Raw genomic sequence first — 25,357 nt, forward strand, 5'->3', positions numbered from 1 at the left:
ATTGTTGTGTAACATCAGCAAATAGCACTACCAGTCTACCACATTCACTATTGCAGAAAAGAGGAACAACACATGAGGCGTCACGTGACACGCAGTCGACAATAGTAATGCACACATACACCTCACGTGTGAATCAAAACCATATAATAATAAGTTAATAACACACTTCATCCAATAAAGCCCAAATATTAATGGCCCATTAAGCTCACAAAACAAACTTGCCATACTGCTGTGTAGGCTTATCCATCAGCTTATTCTTCTCCTCCGTGTCTACTCGACGGACACACACACAGGAAAGAAACTTGTCCGCTGCTACTGTAACTGTTCCGTATAGATATTCTATTCGTAACCTGGTTCGAGTCTCCCCTTCTCCTCACTCCTGTCCTGAATGAATCTCCAATGCCTTCTTTAGGTACGTTCTTGAAAAATTACGACACAAACTGTCTCTCTTCCAAAGCTTCAGATGTTGCCACTCTACAAGCCTATCTTTCTCCGCCAAGGTCTCAGAGTCTCACCCATTCTAGATTCTTACGAGCTCCATTCAGACAACACTCAACACACCTGTCTAAATCCGCCAACCTCGACGAAGCCGTCGTCACTCTATCCTCACTCTCCAGCCCCGAGCCTTACACAGACGCTCTCCACGCATGCATCTCCGCTAAATCCCTCCACCACGGCCAAAAGATCCACTCTTTAATCCTCAGCAACCCTAAACTCCGCCGCGACCCCAAGCTACTCACCAAGCTCATCACCCTCTTCTCCGTCTGCCGCCGGCTAGACCTTGCTCGCAAACTCTTCCACGACGCCAAAGACTCGACCTTTCTCACCGAGGAAGTCTGGGCGGCGATGGCGATCGCCTTCTCCAGAAACGGGTCGCCGAGAGAAGCTCTCGCCGCGTACGTCGACATGCTGTGTAGCTTCGTAGCGCCGCCTGGGGATTTCTCGATCTCCGTGGCGTTGAAAGTGTGTGCCGAGGTTAAAGATCTTCGCTTTGGGAGAGGGGTGCATGCCCAGATCGTGAAACGGAGGAGGAAGGTTGATCAGGTGGTGGAGAATGCGCTGTTGAGGCTTTACATGGAGAGGGGATCTTTGGAAGATGCGCGCAAGGTGTTCGATGGAATGTCTGAGAGGAATATTGTTACTTGGAACTCGCTTGTTTCGGTGCTTAGTAAGAAGGTTCGGGTTCACGAGATGTTTAACTTGTTTAGGAAGATGCAGGAAGAGAGGATTGGGTTTAGTTGGGCGACGCTGACGACGATACTGCCAGCTTGTTCGCGTGTGGCTGCTCTTCTTACAGGGAAGGAGATTCATGCACAGGTTGTGAAGTCGAGTGAGAGACCTGATGTTCCTTTGCTTAACTCGTTGATGGATATGTATGGGAAGTGTGGTGAGGTTGTGTACGCTAGGAGTATCTTTGATGAGATGTTAAATAAGGATCTGACTTCATGGAACATTATGCTAAACTCTTACGCCATCAATGGGGATATTGAAGAAGAGATTAAACTGTTTGATACGATGATAGAGTCAGGCGTTGCGCCAGATGGGATTACCTTTGTTGCTTTGTTATCTGGCTGTAGTGATACAGGGTTTACAGAGTATGGTCTAAGTTTGTTTGAACGTATGAAAGGAGAGTTCAGAGTTTCACCTGCCTTGGAGCATTACGCTTGTTTGGTAGACATCTTGGGACGAGCGGGTAGAATCCAAGAAGCAGTCAAGGTGATAGAAAGTATGCCCTTTAAGCCAAGTGGATCCGTTTGGGGATCACTTCTTAACTCCTGCAGGCTCCATGGGAATGTTAGCGTAGGAGAGATTGCAGCAAAGGAGCTGTTTGTTCTTGAGTCTCTCAATCCAGGGAACTACGTTATGGTTTCTAACCTATACGCTGATGCAAAGATGTGGGACAAGGTGGATAAGATCCGAGAGGTGATGAAACAGAGAGGGATCAAAAAGGAAGCTGGTTGCAGTTGGGTACAGGTTAAAGACAAGATTCAGATCTTTGTCGCGGGTGGTGGATACGAGTTTCGTAGCTCGGATGAGTATAAGAAACTATGGTTAGAATTACAAGAAGCTATTGAAAGATTAGGTTATGCTCCTGATACACGCGTGGTGCTTCATGATGTTGATGAAGCTACCAAGGTGAACTGGGTTTGTGGACATAGTGAAAGACTTGCGACAAGTTATTCTCTTATTCATACTGGTGAAGGGGTTCCGATTAGGGTTACTAAGAATCTGAGGGTATGTGGAGATTGTCATGCATGGATGAAGATTGTGTCGCAAGTAACTGGGAGAGTTATTATTCTTAGAGATACAAAACGGTTCCACCATTTCGCTGACGGTCTCTGCTCATGTAAAGACTACTGGTGATCTCATGGAAAAAAGTGCTTGAGCTTGGTGCCCTAAGAGTCATTTGCTGAAGCATCATTGTTTGAGAGGTAGATTGATCATAGCCGAAGCGATGTAACTGATTTAGTACATATGTTAATGGAAACACAAGCATTCTTGTTCGGCATGGACGTTGTCGACGCTGGTATGAATAATATTTTTGGTTCAAAGAAAAAGAAAACACATAATGAAGAGAAACAAGTGAGGCAATCAAAGATTGGAGAAAGTTGTTAGAGTGTTCACCAAGAAAGGTAATGAAGGAAGATGGTCCATGTTTCAAGGTGGAAACCGTTCAATCTTATATCTTTGAAATTCAATAGGTTCATTTTAGAGCTGGGGAAATATAAGGCATTTTTAATCTCTAGACGAGTGCCTTTAGGTATCAATATATAAGCCTGGCCGTGACCCTCAATCAGGCCGGCCACACCCGCAATAGTGTGTATGTTTGCACTTTGCATTATGAGATTGACGAAGTATCTTTTGTCTCTAAGAATTGTGTGACTTGAGCCACTATCCACCACGACTATACTTATCTCATTCATTCAATATATATAAGACGATTTATAATCTCAGAGACTTTATAAAACTTTAAAGCTTTCATATTATAAATTCAAACACCAAAGCAATTATAGAACAATCAAATAAAAGTCGAATTAGTCTTTAAGACAATCTGATGTCTCATGGTCCATTAGATCATCCTTTTCATGGTCAAAATCATCATCAGCATCATACCCATTGTCGTGAACCATATGAGCTTATGGGTTCTTGTTCTTAAAACTCTCCTGATAGAGTTCACATAGATGCTTAGGGGTTCTGCAGTTCTTGGCCCAATGGTTACTCATCCCACACCTGTGACAAACGGATTTGGTCGAGTAAGACGGCTTGGATATACCGCCTCGACCGCGGCCAAAATTGGCTCTTCCACGGCCATAGTTGGAACCACGACCACGGTTATTGTGGTTTCCATATCCACGGCCATATGAGTAATTATCACGGCCACCACGTCCCTTGTATCCACCACGGCATCTGCCGTGTGTTCTTCTCTCATTATAGACGTGATTGCTTTCTTTGGGATCTTTCTTTTCATGTTCAGCTTTGTGAGCTTCTGGTAATGGTGCTGAACCTGGAGGTCTCATCTCATTGTTCTTCATCAGGAGTTCATTATTAGCCTCGGCCAGAAGTAGGCACGAGATCAGATCAGTATATGTGGCGAATCCTCTCTCTCTATACTACTGCTGCAGCAACACATTCGTTGAATGGAATGTAGAGAAGGTCTTATCAAGTAACTCTTTCTCGGTTACTTCTTCATCACACAGTCTCATCATTGAAACTATTTTGAATAATACAGAATTGTATTCATCCACGGACTTATAGTCCATGAATCTGAGATTCTTCCACTCATATCTAGCCTTTGGAAGTAGCACCGTTTTCTGGTGATCATATCTGCGCTGTAAAGCGGTCCAAAGGTCTAGTGGATTTTCCATTGTCATGTACTGATCCCTTAAACCTTCAATGAAGTGATGGCGTATAATACTAATCGCCCTGTATCTGTTTTTATCATTCTCATTGTTTCCCTCGATGATAGTATCACCGAGTCCCTTTGACCTCAGGTTGATCTTTGTATCTAGCGCCCACTGTAAATAGTTATCTCCAGAGAGATTAAGGGTTGCATAGTCTAGATTTGAGATTTTTGACATCTTTGTTTTGTAGTTCTGAACCGGACCACCAAAGATCAGAGACAAGCTGAGACGGACAGACGCGGGACGGCTCCTATCCGGTCGCGGTGCCGAGGACGATCGCGAGCTGTTGCTTGTTGCGGATGGGGTTGCGTCTGGATGGGATCATGATCTGAACTGGATGCAAGTTGAGCTGAGGCTGAGGACGTTGATCACGGACAGGGAACGTCTGAAGCTGAGCTTGATCGGAGTTGAGACGAGACGGAAGTCGTCTAAGATCGTCGCCGCCGGCTTAGGGTTTTAGGGTTTATAGTTTTCGATTTTGTCTCAGGGTTTTAGAGTCTATCGTGCTGATAACGTGTTGTAAAAGAATGGAGAATTCTTTTGTGTATTATTAATGATCAATAGAGGTTCCTTTATATAAGGATTATAAGATAAGTAAAAAAAGAAATTATCCAAAACCTAATACAACTGGAAATATGAAAACTATTAAAACAGAGAAAAAGAAAACATTCATATCCTAAGTCGGCTAGGACTTGGCCGACTCTCTCTCCTCCATTGGCCACGGCTGGACATTCTCTTGGTCTTGTTATGGGTCATCCACTTAATGATTTATAACAAAAAAATATATATATGCATCAACGATTTGGTAGAAGTTAGTTTTTTCTTTACTTGACTTCTCTTTATTATATTAATGATTTTGTAGAATATTTTGAAATCCTATCTTATTGTATCAAACATGTGCTAAAATTATTCAAATTTTAAGATTATTGGATTAGTTGTTCATAAAAATATTTAAAATCTAGAGAATTTTTTGGTCATCATCTAGAGATTTCTTTTAAATATGTATAAAAATTTGAATAATTTCGATGATTGTGGTACCATTTCAAATGACGGTATTTGATAAAAAAAAATGGAAGGCGAAAACTAATAAATCACTTAGGATTTTTAATTTACAAATATTACTAAGATTTTTATATGTATCCAAATAAATTCAAATCACTAATCCAATAGGACCAATACCCTTAGTAAAATTATTTTAATATAAACCTTTGTATAACTCCGTTTAAGTATGTTCCAAGTGAGAAGAAGTGAACTTTGAAGAGAAAAAAGAAGATTTTCTTTAGTGTTTTTGAGAGATTAGTCATCTTATAAAATATTTTTGAAAAGAACGAAGATCAAGAATGTCTCCTCTTCATGGCTCTTGTGGTTGTGCTTTCGTATTATGTGTGTTATTGGCGCGACAATCCGACTCATCCCCGTCGTAATTTTCATTTGTTAAATAATTTTTTACTTACTCTATCGGATTTGAGGGCTGATGTGGTAGACATCTCGATGAAACAAATTGAGAGTTATCTGCGAGATTCACCAAGTAAGAAAAAAACAAGATGTCAAGGGTTTTTTGTAATGCTTTGGATTGGTTTCCCTGTCTTTTTTTCTTGTTTTTTTTCTTGTTTGTAATTAATTATATCTAAAATAAATTTGAATCTATCACACATGGTTGGGATTCGATTCCAGTCAAGGTTCAGGTTTTAGTGAAATATAATCTTAGTTTTGAAATAAATATGGGATCAGTTTTTTTTTCTTTTCAATTCCAAAATATTTAAATGATAAGTTGTTTGGTTCCTTTTGATTGGATCAATTAATTAGGATTGAGCAAAAATGTACGATTCCACAATATTGGATATCGAAAATCCAGGCCAGTTTTTGCTAGTAGCAGCTCTTTTTTCTCTTTTTTGCTAAACTGCTAGTAGCAGCTCATCACTTGTCAGGATGCTTCCCATGAATAAAGCTATAGCTACCGTGAAACCGTGATATTACCAAAAAAGAACCGAAGGCATATGTGTTATTTATATCTTGCAAAAATTATTGAATATTGACTATAGTTTGTTATTAGTCAATAGTCAATCGTTCCAAGTCCAAATGTGAAACTGCATATGCTATCAATGTCGCTATGAATGTTTTTAATTAGCCATGATTATTGGTAGTCCCAGCATAGGTACGTAGTGTTTTTTAGTGTGGGGCCCACCATATTTTTTTAAGGACTTTGTTCAAATGTTCCTAATTAAGAAACGTCCCAGGGGTTGTCTCTAACTTTTTGCGGGCCCCACTGACACGTGGCGGTCCGCGATTGGTTCATCATTTAATTTTTTTTTAAAAAAAAAATCAAAAAAAAAAAAAAAATTAAGGACAAAAAAAAGTCCCAACCGATAATCATGGCCTTAGAACTATGAAAAGTTTACATCTCCCAACGCTCCTTACTGACAACAATTTAACAAGATAAACTGTTTGTACGCCCAGGAACACGTGCAAAGCGTGAACGCAGACAAAATCTACCAACCAACGTGACCTTACAAAAGAATAATTGACAGACTCGATATGGTTGGACGGTATAATAGTTGCACATGCAATATACATATTAATTATGATAATTACGTATGTTATTGGTGTTTGATAATTAATCCAGATAGTATTATACTATTTTCTTATACAAAGCAATCGAAAATACAACTTGGGCTGTCGCTTTAATAAAAAAAAGGAACTTAGACACATTTATCATAAAAGTTTGACCTACATCGGATGCCCTGCAAATGGTTGTCGGAAAAGGAGTACGCAAGTTGATTGTTTCTTTTTAATATCATAACCCACACTATTAGTTATTCTTCTTTATTTTTCTATTATAGTGATTATAAATTGTTGAACGAAAGAAAAAGATAGTGAAATATTTAATAGTAAATAAGAATTTACATGATTTGAACATATTTTTTTTATTTAAAAAGAGAACGAGAAATTACCGAGAGATAAAGAAAACGAAAGAAAGACGTGATGATTGTAATTTACAAAGAAACCTGCTTTTCCTTTCGTGTCAACAAACTTTTAAACAAATAAGAGTAGCATTTTATCCTATTATGGCTGAGGTAGCTTTCGTAGTTGAATACTCTTTCCCCTAAAAAAGTTCTTACCTTACGTTCTGCGGTCTATTAAGTATATCCCTTACCAAAAGCATATTAAATTAATAATTTACCGATGAAATATGGTCTTGTAACTAGATTACTTACATGTTTTTAGTCATGTTTAGTAGTGCACATAACTAATATTCTTACCTACGAAACATTTTTCTTGCTACAACTGTGAATATCATAAAGGAACGAATGTTGATGTTTTACAAAAGTTAGATCTACATAATTGTTACGGTGTTACCTTGACAAAAATAAGGAAAGAAGATGCTTAGGAAGGAGGATTTCCTTCAAACGAGCCAGAGGCATGGTCCTTGAACTTGCGTCTAAGTCTTTTAAGACCGTTGCAGAGAAAACAGTCTGCGAGTTGTAATTATATGAACTGGAAACAATATGATACATGAAATACGTGTAAATAAGTGATATAAGTGGCATCGTTGAAACTGTTAAAAAGTATATGAATACAATTCATATAAATAATTGTACATTTATAATATATTTTTTTGAAATTAGCTAATTATACGATCAGTGGAGTTATATAAATACTTGGCAGATATGTCATCTATAATTTTTTTTTTGTCAAGGTTATAATAACCTTTCGAAGCACAAACCACTTGTACATTTCAACCATTCATACATTTTTTTCTTATAAATTGTTCTTGGAGATGCTTTTAGAACATGCAAGCTCGATCAAGGAATATTGTGAAAAAACTAGTAGCCAATAACTCAACCGACACTAATGCATATCTAATTTTATAAAACAAAGGTTTCTTCTTATGTATTATAGAAACAAAAAGTTATCGCCAGGAAGCTAGGATTTGCTTTGTACGTATGCCGACAAAACTTGTATTTCAGAATTTACTTTTAAGTCTAATTAGTGGAGTATTTTATTTTTCAGTTGGGATATGCTATACGGACCCATGACAGGCTTACACCAGCCTATTACAGTTCTACAGCCATCGGCCTAAATACTTTATATTTATTATTTCATCGCTATGTAGCACTTTTGCTTTGCCTTATTTACGCAAACCAATAATCCGCACCTCGTGCACAGTAAAATAATGGATTAAAATTATTTATTTTAAGTTAGAATAAGAAATTTATCGTATAGCTTTTTCAAAGGATAATATTCAGATATTCGGAAAGAGATCATTTATTCAGATTTAAAATTTTTAGAGTTAAAAATTTAAATATGATTTAGATATTTATAAATTTTGATTTGAATTTGGTTTGGATTTGGTTCGAATCATTGTAAATTCGGTTCATGTTCAGTTCGGATACATATTTTAATTATGTAATGTTTTAACAAAAATCCAAATATGCTTAATCCAAAAAATCCGAAAATAAAAATAATATAACATATAAAAATTTGAACAATGTAAAACTAAATACTTAATTTTACATAAAAAAATAGTTCAATTTAAATATTTAGATGGAGAAAATTATATATTTTTAGTATTTAGAACATATTTGGTTAATTTAGATATTTTCATATTAATGAATATCTAATAGATATAAAATTTTAAATAACTAATATATTTAAGTATATGATTATGTTTTAGATATTTTTGGTATCCAAAATATTTCAGTTTTGGATCGGATCCGGGTCTGGTTATCCAGATATTAAACTTTTAGATTCATTTGAGTACTTAATCAGTTTTAGTTTCTGTTTAATATTATTTTCAAATCAAGTTTGGTTCTTTGGATCCAAATATTTTACCCATACATTCTTCTACTAATATAAATAAAAATAAATAAATGTAAAACTAAGATGTTGGGCTTATTTTTCATACAGAATTATTGAACCATACTTTAAGAATACCAATAAAAATGGTTGGGCGTCGTGTCATTGGGCATGTTACAAAATTGACGTAGTCTATAACTAATAACATGTATTTTCTTATATAAAATTCTTGGTAAATATAATAAAAATACATTACAATCGAGTGAAATAGGTTAGAGTTGCGTCAAAAATAATGTGATCTCTGGTACATGAATTCTGTTTTTCAATCGATTTCACAATTTTTTTTAAAAACTTTTCTAATTTTTTCTAACAATCTGATTATTATTCTAATTCTTAGTTTGATATGAAAACTCTGTAAAGAAAAATAATATTTGGCTAAACTACAGATCCAACTTTGTATGTGACATTTTCCACTTTAGTTTCCTTAATTCATAACCAATCGCAATCATTTATTGCTTTCATATACATAAACCTCAACCATCGCCAAGTTCGGCAAATACCAAAACTTTCTGTTTCTAAAATCATTCTCATTACGACATTTTAGTTGATGTGAATCTTAATGATTTTGTAATTTATTTCTTTCAACAATGATGTTATTCGGTTCTTGCCCGAAGAGAACTTCAATTCACTAATACAAATGTTAAAAATACGAAAACTGAAAATGAGCTGATTTTTTTTTAAAGTGTGTGAATACATTAAATAGTCTGCGCGATAAAATTAAGACAATTAGTGTGTGAACACATTAATTGCTAAATGACTGTGAAACTAACACATAAAAACATGATTAATGGAGGATTCTTAGGGTGGAGTTTTTAGCAGAATATAAGAAACCGTCTTTTAACTTTGAACTAAAAAAGCTAAAAACCGGTTCTTAAATATCTTAAAAACTGCTTAGATATTTAAGAGCCGGTTCTTAGTTTTTTTAGTTAAAAGTTAAGAGACGGTTTCTTATATTCCGCTAAAAACTCCATCCTAAGAACTTCTCATTAATCATGCTCTAAAGAGCATCTTTAACGCAATGATGTTACAGGGTTCTTAACCAAATTTTTAGCTTTTAAAAAATAAAATTAATCAAAAAACAAGAGAGAGAGTAAAGGCAAGTTCTTGTTTTAAGCTTTTTAGATACTATAAAAAAGAAATCCTACAGCTGTCAGCAAACTAGAGTATTAACTGCTCAGAAAAAAATTAAACATGGAATTACAAATAATTTTTATTTTATTTTATTTTTTAAGATACTATCACTATCTTCAACCGTTAAAGATTTAAAAAGGTGCTCTAAGCATTTAAAATTTTTAAGTTAAAATAACTGTGAAGCTGACGGTGCGTGCGAACATATTTATTGCAAATGCTTATTTTTTAATATATAAAGAATTTATACTTAACATTATCTGCCATATTATTAATATTAATACAACTATAAAATGTTCCATTTTAGGTATGTTTAGCGTTATAAGAACAACGTTAATACAGTAAGTATAAATGTACATAAATCATTTCAAAATGGTAAATGAATATTATTATTTCAGAAATAAATATTACTACAAAACAGATATTTTTAAATAAAAATATGGAAATATCTAATGCATCAGTTTCCAGAAAAAAAAAAGTTATTTCGGTCAATTAGTTAAAGACCTTAAGGTGTATATATAGAATAAACGTTGACAAGAGTGGTGAGTTCATCACTAGTAACTGGTAAGCTTCTTTGTATTTTATTGTAGTTTGTACTAGTGTTGTTACTTTGTTAATTTTGAGAATTCAAACTTATGTCTGATTTGTACTAGTATTGCAAATTTTTAAACATCTTATTCACGGCATCCGAAAAATCGAAATTGTAAATTGGGAGACTACTTCTGAAACCGCATTTATTTCCAAAGACATCGGTATATACTCAGTTTATAAACTGAACGATAGTTTATAAACCACATTTATAGTAGTGTAGTCATGCATACGTGTATGTGTGATGTGGATTACTGACGTCATAATTATTATTCTTAAAACATGCAACCTAGGTGAGTTCTGTTACTTAGACTATTTTTTCTTTATTAAAAACGTCATAATTTTCTTTTAACTAATAACTAGACTTTGATTATTTATTTGTACTAAAGGATGTATTTGTACTATTTGATTGTATTACATTGACTAACTCATAATTTTTGTGTGTGTTAAACCATCTATTGTATGACAAATATTTGATATCATATAATAATTTCCACATATATATTTAATTAGAGATTTGTTCGATATATAGAAAATAATTTTTAAGAATTTAAAATATGATATATTGTTCAGTAGTCTGCAAGTTAAGTGACGAAGATTGTATTTGGAAACAAAATATAGATAATATATTATTTTCAAAAATATAATAGCTAGCCGAAAATTATGGCTATAATTTTTTTTTTTTTGAACATACATTATGGCTATAATTTGGATGCTAATAATTCAGAAAATCATGGCTATGAATAATCTCCAATAACAATGGAATCTCAAAATTTAATGATTTCTTTAGAATTTTTTTACTAATAACCCTTAATGATTTCTTTAGAATTTTTTTACTAATAACCCCCTGTAGTATAAACACCATCGAAATGAATGTGGAAAAAATTAATGAGGAAACATATTAGTTGATTTAGTAATCTCTTTTATTTCAATTGTCTGTTTTAATATTTATTTATAAGTATAATTAATATTCTATATTGATAGCTTTCGATAGACATAAAGATATTATGTTTGGATTCTAAGTTAATTGGTTTATGTTACTTATTTATTTATTTTTATAAGTATAATTAATATTCTATATATGCTGTCAAAAAAAATTACTTATTTATTTTTAATTGTCTATGTAAGTTTTAATATTTATTTTATACGTATACAGATATGGGCAATTCTCTCACATAATATTTTTTTAAAAAGCTTTTATCACAAAAATAACTTTCAAAACATAAAATGACTAAAATAGTCATTTTTATTTTGAAAATTTTAATATTTAATTTTTTTTTAAAAAAATTTGAACTCATCCTCAAAATCCAACCCCTTAACTCTAAACTTTAACTCGTAGATTAGTTTACTCTAATGATATAAATGGATATTTACCTTTCAATAAAACTTATTTTGGTCATTTTTCTTCTTTGGAGTCTATTTTTGTTAAAATAAATGAAAAATGGATATCTAAGGAAATTTCTGTAAAAATAATTTTTTTTTTTTGGATTATAAATTAATTGATTTTGTTTGTTTAGAATGATTAGCAAATGTAGAATTGTATAGCTATTTAAAAAATTTATACATAAAGAAGTAATCTATGTATATATCTCGGTTATAGCCTGCAGGTTACAATAATATATAAGTGTCGATAAACTTTATATTATATGTTCCTTATATTACTTACCTCGATAGCTGTATATATATTCAGTGAAGCCTCGAATTCTAAGTTCCCTCTATTTGTTTTTAGGATAATTAATAATTAAGACTTCAGGTCTTGATTAAATATAGAGAAATGAATCTTGGTTGGTTTTGGTTCAAATTTATTTAAAGAAAACACATAATTCAAATCGAAAAAGACAAACATTAAAATAACTAATTTAATTATCAGTGGTATAGAAGTGTAAATAACTAAAATAAAATTTTTATTGGTATTTCTCTTTTAATAATAGTGATCATTTTCACTATTAACAGAAACATATACAAATATAGAAGTTTCAAGGCTATTCATTAAAGAAATATTTCCAATTGAAAAGAAAACTGGTAAGCAAAGCGTAGACTTGTCTTCAGTAAATATCAAAACCAAATACAAGGATACAAATTTGGGAACACGACAATAGTACTTCTGTGGAACGGAACTCGAACAATTGGAATAATATTCTCTTTACAAAAAAATCTTATCTTCTATTAACGAGGCGGCTTATAACATGTGGATTTTCCACTAAATGTACACTCAAATAATAGAGTCAAGAAAATTTAGAAGAAAGAGAAAAGATAAGATAGTATAAAAAATTTATCTTCTATTAACGGCTTAATAACATGTGTTTTATTTCTACTGAATTTATTTACACTCAAATAATAGAGTCAAGTAAAGAGAAAAGAGCCATTAAAAATAAATATCGTTTCTAATTTTAATTTCATCAATATAAACACCCCACTCTTGAAGAGAACATTCACCCCTCTCACTCATCAGTGTCAAACAATGGCATCATCTATCAAAGAAATCTTCTCCAAAGATAATTTCAAGAAAAACAAGAAAATTGTTTTACTATCTGCCGCCGTAGCTTTGCTCCTCGTGGCTGCCGTCATCGGAATCTCCGCCGGGGCTTCAAAAGCCAACGGAAACAGAAAACAACCTCTATCACCGTCCTCTCATGCCGTGCTAAGATCCGCTTGCAGCTCCACGCTGTACCCTGAGCTCTGCATCTCCGCCGTGGCCACGTCCGGCGGCGTCAAACTGACGTCGCAGAAAGACGTTATAGAGGCCTCGCTTAACCTAACAACAATCGCCGTGGAACACAATTACTTCACGGTGAAGAAACTGATCAAGAACAGGAAAGGACTGACTCCACGTGAGAAGACGGCGCTTCATGACTGTTTGGAGACTATTGATGAGACCCTCGATGAGCTTCATGAGACACTGGAAGATCTCCAAATGTATCCTAACAAGAAAACTCTGAGGGAACACGCCGGTGATCTCAAAACCCTAATAAGCTCTGCCATTACCAACCAGGAGACTTGTCTCGATGGATTCTCTCATGATGATGCTGACAAGAAAGTCCGTAAGGTCTTGTTGAAGGGTCAGGTACGTAAAAACATCAGTTCTTTAGCCATTACGGCTCTCATATAGAATTGGAGAACAACTGAAAATAAAATATAAAATGTGAAATGTAGAACATAAAAGTATGGAAAATTGAATTAATTTAAAATTTGCAAATGTCGACTGATAAAATGCATTTGTTTTGGTTCACTAAATTTATGGAATCTGAATTGACTCAACATAACATCACTATTCTGTTATTTCATCGTGGGGTTACGAAATGATGTTTTTGTTTTGTTGGAATGCATGCGATGAAAAAGATTACAGATATGGTTACAAGAAAACTAAATAAATCTTACATCACATCACATTACTTGACAATTCTCTGTTTTTTGGAATTTATTTCCTTATAATGAAATGTTGTTAGCTAGTGTTGGTAGAAATAGTTGCTATCAGTTGTTATTGGAGTGTATATTTTTTTTTGTCAAGAGTGTATTTAATTCTATATATTTGTGATAACATAATTGTTTTCAAATTCAATTTTATAACGAGATAAGTTATGTGTAGGTACACGTCGAGCACATGTGCAGCAACGCACTAGCAATGATCAAGAACATGACTGATACCGACATAGCCAATTTCGAGCTAAAGGCTAAATCCTTTTCAAACAACCGTAAACTCAAGGAAGAGGAAACAACGGTGTCCGTAGATATTTCCGGCGCCGGAGAAGTAGACGCCGAGGGGTGGCCAACTTGGTTATCAGCAGGAGATAGGAGGCTTCTTCAAGGATCTTCGGTGAGGGCCGATGCTACTGTGGCTGCTAACGGTAGCGGCAAATTCAAGACTATTGCGGCTGCGGTTGCAGCTGCCCCGGATAATAGTAAGAGGAGATATGTGATACATATAAAAGCTGGTGTTTATAGAGAGAATGTGGACGTGTCGAAGAAGAAAAAGAATATAATGTTTATGGGAGATGGTCGGACGAGAACTATTATTACTGGAAATAGAAACGTCGTCGACGGTAGCACCACCTTTCACTCTGCCACCGTTGGTAAGCAACTTTATTTATTTCTTTTTCTTTTTGAAAGTAAAAGATTTAAAAGTAATTTTGCACGATGTGGCCCTTTTTTGTGGTGGAAAATCTTTAGTCTTTTCAAGTACATTAATTATTCACATGTAGATTCTTACTCGTAGTAGCCACTACAACATTTGATTCGCACATGTAGCCTAGTAAGGAGATAAAATTAAATTTGAACTTGAATTGCCATAAATGAACAAAACGCTTTGTAAGATATGAGTCATGTACGAGTCTTGATCCATCATTTTCTTGGCTTTATTCTTATGCTTTTTTTAGGTCACTTGTCCTGGATTGGGTTAATGGCTCATCCACTCGTGAGAAGAGCCTTTAACCTTTTGTTTTTTTTTCTTGTTTCATTGTTGTTGACTTTTCTATCCGATCTTGTCCCTTAGGCCATGATTATTGGTAGTCTCAATATTATCCTTAGTGTTTTGGTGTGGGATCCACCACATTTTTATAAGAATTTTGCTCAAATGACCCTAATCAAAAAACATTCTGAAAGTTGTACCTGACTGTTTACGGGTCCCACTAACACGTGGCATTCCGCAATTGGTTCATCATTTATTTATTTTTTTAATCAAAAAAAAAGGATCAAAAATGTCTCAGACGATAATCATTATCATGCCCTTATTTACATTTGTTACATATTTTCATTAGATTACACCTTAGTTATCCTCACTTTTTTTTACTATACCTTTTCAATTATTATCATCACATTTCAAGCTGCATTTAACTTCTTTTCCCGTTTTAAAAATATTTTATAAGGAGATAAAATACAAATCCTTATGTTATTGTTATTAGAGCAAGTCTAATGGGGATCCTTAGCAAAAAATCCTTAGCAAAAAGTATTATAATAATATGTGGGGTTTACTGAATTTAAGAGTTTATGTCAAATTAATCTTAGTTAAGGATGAGACTTGTTACTGTGCGCGGGTTCTACCGCTACGTGGGATCCCGCGATTGGCTCCTTCCTTTTTTTTTTTAGCTAAAAAAAATAATAAAATAATTTAAAAACCTTACCTCGGTTATCAAGCCAAGAGTAACAGAGTTGCGGATGGTCTTAGTCCTTTTCGCTAATGATTCCGCTAAACTGATTGATATCTTTTTTGTGGGGTCTAGCTGCTGTCGGCGAAAGCTTTTTAGCGCGTGACATCACTTTCCAGAACACAGCAGGTCCGTCTAAACACCAAGCGGTGGCTCTCCGTGTCGGTTCTGATTTCTCCGCTTTTTACCAATGCGACATATTAGCTTACCAAGACACTCTCTATGTCCACTCTAACCGTCAGTACTTCATCAAGTGCCTCATCGCCGGAACCGTCGACTTCATCTTCGGAAATGCCGCTGTGGTTCTCCAAGACTGTGATATCCACGCTCGCCGACCAAACTCAGGCCAGAAAAACATGGTCACTGCCCAAGGAAGGACCGATCCTAACCAGAACACAGGGATCGTTATCCAAAGATGTAGGATCGGTGTCACGTCGGATTTGCAGTCCGTGAAAGGTAGTTTCCCGACGTATCTTGGTCGGCCGTGGAAAGAGTATTCACAAACAGTGATCATGCAGTCGGATATCTCGGACGTGATCCGACCCGAAGGGTGGTCCGAGTGGACCGGGACGTTTGCGTTGAACACTTTGACTTATAGAGAGTATGCGAACAAAGGAGCAGGGGCTGGAACTGCAAGGAGAGTGAAGTGGAGGGGCTTTAAGGTAATCACGACTGCTTCTGAAGCTCAGAGATATACGGCTGGTCAGTTTATTGGTGGTGGAGGCTGGTTAGGTTCGACCGGTTTTCCTTTCTCTCTTGGTCTTTGAGATATTATTGTTGTGAAGTGTTGTAACCTACATATAGTTGGTCGAATAATTATCGATTTTATCAATAAATTAAAATGTGTTTGTGGTGTGTTTCATATCTTTCTAGATCCTAGTATTGGAGATTAGTTGAGATTGATCACCAATTGATTCTTATACAAATTATTGAGTTTAAAAATTATTTTAGCTTTCTGATTTTTCCAACCCGTCCATTATCTGAATTTTCCACTGTATTTTTTTGTCAAGAACATGTTTTTTTAGGTCAAGAACATGATTTTGAATCAAGAACATGTTGGGTAGTGTTTTTAATATCTGGATTATCAATTCATGTTTCTTTCATGTGGTTATATATAGTTTTAATTGACGAAACATATATCCCTAATATATTGATAACCTAAATATTTATATATCATTTTTATGGCATATTGCATTTTTTAAGTTTTTATTTTTATTTTGGGTAATTGAGTTGGAGTATTGAAGTTCCATCATCGAATTGATTCAATTCACAATTTCTTTCCTTACATCATCACTATTTGCAGTCAACTTAAAATGAGTTCTTATAATACTACAACTTAGTTCGCAAATACATACAGTACTCAAGCATGAAAAGCCAACCGGATCATATAATTTTTTTTTCTCAACTTCGACTTTCATTAAACACCAAAAGCGTGCGAGGTTTTTTTTATCTCATAAGAAATTCAACCACAAAAGCAATGAAGAAATCTAGCATCACTGAGGATCGCGTCTATAAATCTTACGCTACCCATCAATCTTCACTGTCCTCTTACAACCACTAAGTGAACGATTCACTCTATGACTCAGAATGAACCGTCTCTTAAACCATCCAATTCAACTATAAAATAATCATTAATGCGAGAGAAAACAAAGCTAAATCAGGATTACCATTTTCTATCCAATATTATTGGTGGCAGTTTGATTGGAGTGGTATTCATGTACCAACAACTTGTACACCAGAGGCAAATATTCGGAGTCACCACTAGAAAGCAGTGTCTCGATTCTTGGCCCGAAAAGCAAAACCGAAAATTCCATAACGAAAAAATACAGGCTTTGACGACAGAAACCGACCGGTTCAGCAAATCCCAAGCTTCCAGAGTTGTCATAACGCTGGACAAGCCAATTTGATACATGATTTGCATCTCATCTGGAAACTATTCAATTCTAGTTTTGAATATTTTCCAAGTAAGATATTTTAGTTAATTTAGTGCTGAATATAAATATTCATGACATACATATAAGAGCTTCTCCATCAGTATAGACTGATATCTAATCGATAAAGAAAATAAAATAAAATAAAAAATAAGAGAAAGAAACACCAAAAGTTCCAAAACAACTTAGTATTAGAACCTCTACTGTGAGACCTGCCTCTTTTCTATGGTAAATTTTTATGTAAAATAAATTAATTAATTCAAATAACTAACATGCATTTAAATAATAATTTTTGAGTGGTAAAACTCCAAATGAGCATCCCAGCGTTGGTTATGCTCTAATTTTCATTCAACATCCTACTTTAATATTCCACTTCAGTTTTGTTTTTGCAACGTCATTTTTTTTCCATCATCTATTTCTTCTCACATAATAATTAATTCAACAAATACTTAAATTTTAATCAACTAGAACTTTTGTTTTAAAAATATCATTATATCCATCTATTTTAATTCATCGAAACATTTTATTAAAAATAAACAATTATCAAATCTAAGTCATTTTAAAATAATTGATAATTTGAAATTTTATGTGCCAAAATAAATAAGAATTAAAAATGTAGAGTTTATTAAAAAAATCCCATTTTAGAGATATAATAAAAAATTAATTAGAAATTAAAAAAGTATATGTCCAAATAGAATATAACAAACCTCTATTTATAAATAAAAAAAATGATGAATTTTCATATAAAATAGTTTAATCAATAAATTATTTTATTACAAAATAATTGAGATAAAATAGTTAGGGTGTATAAAAAATGTTTTCAATTTTAATAATAAATAACATGATGACATGTTACCTTTGTAGATCCTACTTTATGGTATTTAATTAGTTGAAAACATTCAACTCTAATTAATCAACCTAAGTTTTTTTTTTTGGTTTTTCAACACTTTCATTACAAGTTTTCAATAGTTGAATAATTTACTCAACTAGGTCATTGTAAATGATTAGGGCATCTCTAACTTTTTTTTTTAGCCAGGGCATCTCGAACTTATAACACTATTTTAGTGTCAAAATTACACTATTTTAATGTAGTTTTAGTATTAATTTTTTTTTCTTCAACCACAACACCAAACTTCACACTAAAAGTTATTTTATAATATTTTATGTATTTATGTATTTATTTTTCATTTATTTAATTATCTATTGTATTAATAAAATAATTGAATAGTATTTTAGTGGTATGAATAGTATTTTAATGTGGTGAATATACTAAATTTGTTGTGAAATTATAGTGTTACACTAAAATAATGTGATTTTTAATGTTTGGTTTGAGAAGATTTTGGTGTCAAAATCACACTAAAATAGAGTTTTAGTGGTGGGTCAGAGATGACCTTGTGCTGTAGATATGACAAATAATGATAAAATATTGCAAGGGCATCCAATTAACCAACATGCAACTTGGTGTGACTTAAAATCAACATGTTTTCCACTTTTAGTAAGGTCCTAGTTTGACCCATTATATTTTTTAACAGTGGTCTGAATATGGAGTCTAAGATTATGAAGAGTGGAAATATATAATTTTGATACACTGAAATTCTTATAGAGAAAAAAAAACATGAATAGTACTTTACATAAAAAAGATGCAAAATAAATATTAATTATTTTGATAAAATTCTATAACTGCTCCATAATTGGAACATGTAAATTTTGTTGCATCCTCCACCACAACAATGATAATGATGCAATCATCAACCAAAAACCTTCAAATAACCATGCATCTCAAACCAAAAATGTGAATCATGAATATAAAGCACATGTTAAAAAGGAAAACATTCCGTATCTACAGCAGAAAATGTTAGATGTCAACACCATTGCAAAATTACAGAAACACTCTTGTCTAAACATCTTAGGACTCTTATGCAATGTTTACAAAAAAAAAGCATCACACATTATGCAATTGATTTATATGTAAATTTTATTATATAATTGATATCATATCAATAATTTGTTTGAAATAAGTAAGTTTGATCCACTTGACTAAAGTCCATACTTATACTTTGCACTTTATTTGATATTTTTTCCTTTTATTTTGCTTGGTTTATGCACAGTATTTTTTCTTCCATTATTTCTATTTTTTTTCCTGATTGTTTGATGTAGCTTTCATCTAAAAGAATTTTATTTACAAAAACTGTAAGTGCTTATAAGTTATATATACACATTTATCAAAACTGTTATTTATTTTTGGTTCCAAATGCCTTCGACTTTGCTTTTCTGTACATCAATTTAAAATTTGTGTTTACTTTAGTCTTTTTTTTTTTTTTGAAAAAAGGGCTTTTTTGTTTACTTTAGTCTTGGTTCTTTTGATCAACTAATTCCTTCTTACTCATATAATTGTAATTGTCGTTCGGTTTGGTTTTGTTTTTATTCAATTTAATTTCCGGTTTACTTTAGTGTTGGTTCATTAGATTCCTTCGTACTCAAAATCATTTTTTCATTTGGTTTGGTTCTAATCGAGTTACTTTGTTAATTTTGAGAATTCAAACTTATGTCTAATAGAGTATTACAAATTTATAAACAACTTGTTCACGGTATCCAAATAATCGAAATTTTAACTTGGGAGACTACTAAAATCACATATATTTCCAAAGACACCGATCGGTTTATAAGCTGTACGTTAGTTTTTTTCTCCGGTTATAGTAGTGTAGTCATTCATACCATGCAGACCTGCATGTGTGATGTGTCTTAATTCTTTAAATTAGAGCATTTCCAACCCCACTGCAACATTTACTGCAAAATGGAATGAATTGTGCAGTTATGAATAAACAAAAAACACATTACTGCATATATGGAATAATGCATTTTTTGTTTATTCACAACTGCATAATCTACTCTATTTTGCAGTAAATTTTATAGTGGAATTTGAAATGCTCTTAGAACATGCAACCTAGAGGAATTCTTTTACTCCGAATTCTTTTACTTAGACTATATTATTATTTTCTGTATTAAAAAGTCATATTTTCTTTTAGATATTAATATTAATTTCACGATTAACAGCAACCTATACAAAATATAGAAGTTCCAAGGCAATTCATTAAAGAAATATCTCCAATATATATATATTTTTTTAAATGGTAAGCAAAAGCAACGCATGTTCTGGTTAGACTTGTCTTCGGAAAATATCAAAACCTAATACAAGAATACAAATTTGGGAACAAGACAGTAGTACTTCTGTGGTACTCGAATAATTGGAATAATATTCTCTTTAAAAAAAAAAAAATCTTATCTTAGGTTAACGTGGCGGCTTATAACATGTGTTTTTTCACTGAATTTACACTCAAATAATAAAGTAAAAAAGAAGTAAGAAGAAAAAGAAAATAAAAGCCACTAAAATAAATATCGTTTCTGATTTTAATTTCATCAATATAAACACCCCTCTTCACAGGAACATTCACCACTCTCACTCATCAGTGTCAAACAATGGCATCATCTATCAATGAAATATTCTCCAGAGATAATTTCAAGAAAAACAAGAAACTTGTATTACTATCAGCCGCCGTAGCATTGCTCCTAGTGGCTGCCGTCACCGGAATCGCCGCCGGAGCTTCAAAAGCCAACGGAAACACAAAACGACCTCTATCACCGTCCTCTCACGCCGTGCTAAGATCCGCTTGCAGCTCCACGCTTTACCCTGAGCTCTGCGTCTCCGCCGTTGCCATCTCCGGCGGCGTCAAACTGACGTCGCAGAAAGACGTCATTGAGGCTTCGCTTAACCTAACAACAACCGCCGTGGAACACAATTACTTCACGGTGAAGAAACTGATCAAGAACAAGAAAGGACTGACTCCACGTGAGAAGACGGCGCTTCATGACTGTTTGGAGACTATTGATGAGACGCTTGATGAGCTTCATGAGACACTAGAAGATCTCCAAATGTATCCTAACAAGAAAACTCTGCGCGAACACGCTGGTGATCTCAAAACCCTAATAAGCTCTGCCATTACCAACCAGGAGACTTGTCTTGACGGATTCTCTCATGACGATGCTGACAAGAAAGTTCGTAACTTCTTGTTGAAGGGTCAGGTATGTAAAAACATCCATTCTTTACCCATTACGGCTATCATGTGGAATTGCATAATAACTAAATATAAATACGTGAAATGTATAAGATAAGATCAGTATGAAAAAAATTGATTTAATTTAAAATTTTCAAATGTGGACCGATAAAATGCATTTGTTTTGGTTCAATAAATTTAGTATGGAATCTAAAATGGCTCAACATAACATCACTATTCTGTTATTTCATCGTCGGGCTACGAATGAATGCGATTAAACAAAAATTATAGATAACAAGAAAACTAAATAAATCACACATCGCGTCACATTACTTTGACAATTCTCTATATTTTTATTTGTATTTACTTTCTGATAATGAAATGTTGTTAGCTAGTGCCTAGTGTTGGTAGAAATAGTTGCTATCAGTTGCTATTGGAGTGTATTTCATTCTGAAAATTTGTGATAACATGATTGTTTTTAATAGGCGGCATTTTAATGGGACCCAAAAATCCGAACAGGAATCGACCCGAAGATATCCGATCTAAAACCGAACCGAAAATTTACAAATACTTACCGGATCTAAAAATTTTCAACCAAAAGAACCATAACCGAAAAGAACCGGCCCGAATAAATCCGGACCCAGAAAGAACTCGTCTGAATAGGCCTGACCCGATAAGAACCGATTCATACCGAACTTAAAAACATGATTATCCAAACTATGATTTTTTGTGTTCTATTTTTCTATATTTTATTTTATGTTTTAGTTGAAATAATTTTTTGTTAACAATTTTTGCTAATATTTTGTAGCATTTTTCAAATAATATGATGCTTTAAATGTAAAATTTAGAGTTTAAAAATGTTTTATTTTAATTATTAATAGTTTATTATAAATTATTTTGTAAAATTATAGATATATAACATATTTTGACTAAATTTGATGGTGTTAAGATATTTTATGTCTTTTTTAGATCCTAAATACTCGAATTTAACCGAGACCCAAAAATTACAAGTATTTTATAGACACTAAACCGACCCGGACCCGAAAAGAACTGATCCGAACCGAAAATTTACAAGTATCTATTGAGTCTAAATGTCTAGGACCCGGAAGATCCGGAACCAAAAGTAACTAGTCCGAACGCCTAGGCCTAGTTTTTAAATAAAGTTTTATAACGAGATAAGTTATGTGTAGGTACACGTCGAGCATATGTGCAGCAACGCCCTAGCAATGATCAAGAACATGACTGATACCGACATAGCCAATTTCGAGCTAAAAGCTAAATTATCCTCAAACAACCGTAAACTCAAGGAGGAGGAGACTCCGGAGGCCGTAGATATTGCCGGCTCCGGAGAATTAGACGCCGAGGGGTGGCCTACTTGGTTATCCGCGGGAGATAGGAGGCTTCTTCAAGGGTCTTCAGTGAGAGCCGATGCTACTGTGGCTGCTAACGGTAGCGGTAAATTCAAGACTATTGCGGCTGCTGTTGCTGCTGCCCCGGATAATAGTAAAAGGAGGTATGTGATACATATAAAAGCAGGTGTTTATAGAGAGAATGTGGAAGTCTCGAAGAAGAAAAAGAACATAATGTTTATGGGAGATGGTCGGACAAGAACTATTATTACTGGAAATAGAAACGTCGTCGACGGTAGCACCACCTTTCACTCTGCCACCGTTGGTAAGCAACTTTATTTATTTCTTTTTCTTTATGAAAAATGATTTGAATTGACCCTTCTTTCTGGTGGAAAATCTTTACTCTTTTCAAGTACATTAAATATTCACATGTAGATTCTTAGTCTTATTAGTAGCCACTACAACATATGATTGATGATTCGCAGCCTACTGACGAGATAATTAAATTTGAACTTGAATTGCCATAAATGAACGAACATAACGCTTTGTAAGATATGAGTCATGTGCTGAGTCTTGATCATCATTTTCTTGGCTTTTATTCTTATGCTTTTCTAGTTCACTCGTCGTGGATTGGGTTAATGGCTCATCCACTCGTGAAGATAGCCTTTATAACCTTCTTTTTTTTTCTCCTTGTTTTATTGTTGTTGACTTTTATATCCGATCGTGTCCTTTATTTACATTTGTTAAATCATTTCAAGTTCACATCTCAAGCTGCATTTAATTTCTTCTCCACTTTATAAAATATTTTAAATGAAGATAAAAATTATAAATCCGTTTAACTAAAGTGACATTCCAGCAAAACAAGTCTTGTGTTTATACCTTTTAACTAATGATGCCGTTAAACTAATTCATATTCTATTCATGTGGGGTCCAGCTGCCGTAGGCGAGAGATTTCTAGCGCGTGACATCACTTTCCAAAACACGGCGGGTCCGTCGAAGCACCAAGCGGTGGCTCTCCGTGTGGGTTCTGACTTCTCCGCTTTTTACCAATGCGACATGTTAGCTTACCAAGATACTCTCTACGTCCACTCTAACCGTCAGTTTTTCGTCAAGTGCCTCATTGCCGGAACCGTCGACTTTATCTTCGGAAACGCCGCTGTCGTTCTCCAAAACTGCGACATCCACGCTCGCCAACCAAACTCCGGCCAGAAAAACATGGTCACAGCACAAGGAAGGACCGATCCTAACCAGAACACTGGGATAGTTATCCAAAAATGTAGGATCGGTGCCACGTCGGATTTGCAGCGTGTGAGAAGTTATTTTCCTACATATCTTGGTCGGCCGTGGAAAGAGTATTCACAAACAGTGATAATGCAGTCTGATATTTCTGACGTGATCAGACCCGAAGGGTGGTTCGAGTGGACCGGAACGTTTGCGTTGAACACTTTGACTTATAGAGAGTATGCGAATAAAGGAGCAGGGGCTGGAACTGCAAGGAGAGTGAAGTGGAGGGGCTTTAAGGTAATCACGGCTGCTTCTGAAGCTCAGAGATATACTGCTGGTCAATTTATTGGTGGTAGAGGCTGGTTACGTTCAACCGGTTTCCCTTTCTCGCTAGGTCTTTGAGATGTTATTGTTGTTAAGTGTTGTAATCTACATATTGTTGTTGGTCGAATAATTTTATTGATTTTATCAATAAATTAAAATGTGTTTGTATTGTGTATTTACATATCTTTTCTAGATCGTAAGACTGGAAATTAGTTGAGTTTGATCACCATTTTATACAAATTATTGTGAGTTTATAAATGATTTTAGCTATCTGAATTTTTCAAACCCGTCCATTATCTGATTTTCCACTGTATTTTTTTTAATCTAGAAATGTTTTTAATATCTGGATTATTAATTAGTTTATGTTTCTTTCATGTTGTTGTAGTTTTGATTCACGAAACGTACATGCCTAATATATTTTAAGTTTATTAAACATTTAAAATGAACGTTTAAACGTTTTAAAATGAAATCACAAATATATTAGATGATCAACTAGACATTTACGAATCATTTGTTGATGGCATATTGCATTTCTTAAGTTTCTTTTTTTTTTGGGAAATTGAGTTGGAGTATTGCAGTTGCATCATTGAATTGACCCATTTACAATTTGTTTTCTTACATCATCACTAATTGCATCCGTAGCTTAAAAGAGCAGTATTAAAGCAGGTTCTTAAGCATGTTTCTTAGTCTATTAAAAAAATGAAAAATAGATTTTACGTAAGACAGGGTTCTTAGTTAAGAGAGGCAAGGAACTTCTATTAAGAGACAGGTGTCCAGTGGGTAGAGAGGTTTCGTGTTTCAACCATGGAAGATTCCTCCTCAGTTCGTCTCTCTGTCCGATAGAAGACAATGATAAGTCTC

General features: G+C 33.9%; 4 protein-coding genes across 4 annotated transcripts; 3 read left to right on the plus strand and 1 right to left on the minus strand.

Moving 5' to 3' along the window:
• Nucleotides 1-223: 223 nt before the first annotated feature.
• On the plus strand, nucleotides 224-2,923 carry LOC106367771 (pentatricopeptide repeat-containing protein At3g14330-like). The gene has a single exon (XM_013807615.3). The coding sequence runs from the start codon at nucleotides 400-402 to the stop codon at nucleotides 2,362-2,364; it is 1,965 nt and encodes a 654-aa protein (XP_013663069.2). The 5' UTR covers nucleotides 224-399; the 3' UTR covers nucleotides 2,365-2,923.
• Nucleotides 2,924-3,137: 214 nt separating this feature from the next.
• LOC106432638 (glycine-rich protein 2-like) lies at nucleotides 3,138-3,533 on the minus strand. The gene has a single exon (XM_013873489.1). The coding sequence runs from the start codon at nucleotides 3,531-3,533 to the stop codon at nucleotides 3,138-3,140; it is 396 nt and encodes a 131-aa protein (XP_013728943.1).
• An 8,970-nt stretch (nucleotides 3,534-12,503) lies between these two features.
• On the plus strand, nucleotides 12,504-16,476 carry LOC106432649 (pectinesterase/pectinesterase inhibitor 3). Its single transcript, XM_013873494.3, has 3 exons — nucleotides 12,504-13,539; nucleotides 14,062-14,545; nucleotides 15,692-16,476. Exons 1-3 carry the CDS (start codon nucleotides 12,937-12,939, stop codon nucleotides 16,381-16,383), a joined length of 1,779 nt encoding a protein of 592 aa, XP_013728948.1. The 5' UTR covers nucleotides 12,504-12,936; the 3' UTR covers nucleotides 16,384-16,476.
• Nucleotides 16,477-20,972: 4,496 nt separating this feature from the next.
• LOC106432650 (pectinesterase/pectinesterase inhibitor 3-like) lies at nucleotides 20,973-24,671 on the plus strand. Its single transcript, XM_013873495.3, has 3 exons — nucleotides 20,973-21,627; nucleotides 22,790-23,273; nucleotides 23,883-24,671. Exons 1-3 carry the CDS (start codon nucleotides 21,025-21,027, stop codon nucleotides 24,572-24,574), a joined length of 1,779 nt encoding a protein of 592 aa, XP_013728949.1. The 5' UTR covers nucleotides 20,973-21,024; the 3' UTR covers nucleotides 24,575-24,671.
• The last annotated feature ends 686 nt before the right edge of the window (nucleotides 24,672-25,357 follow it).

The sequence above is a fragment of the Brassica napus genome, chromosome C1 (genome assembly GCF_020379485.1).
Source record: "Brassica napus cultivar Da-Ae chromosome C1, Da-Ae, whole genome shotgun sequence".
NCBI lineage: Eukaryota > Viridiplantae > Streptophyta > Magnoliopsida > Brassicales > Brassicaceae > Brassica > Brassica napus.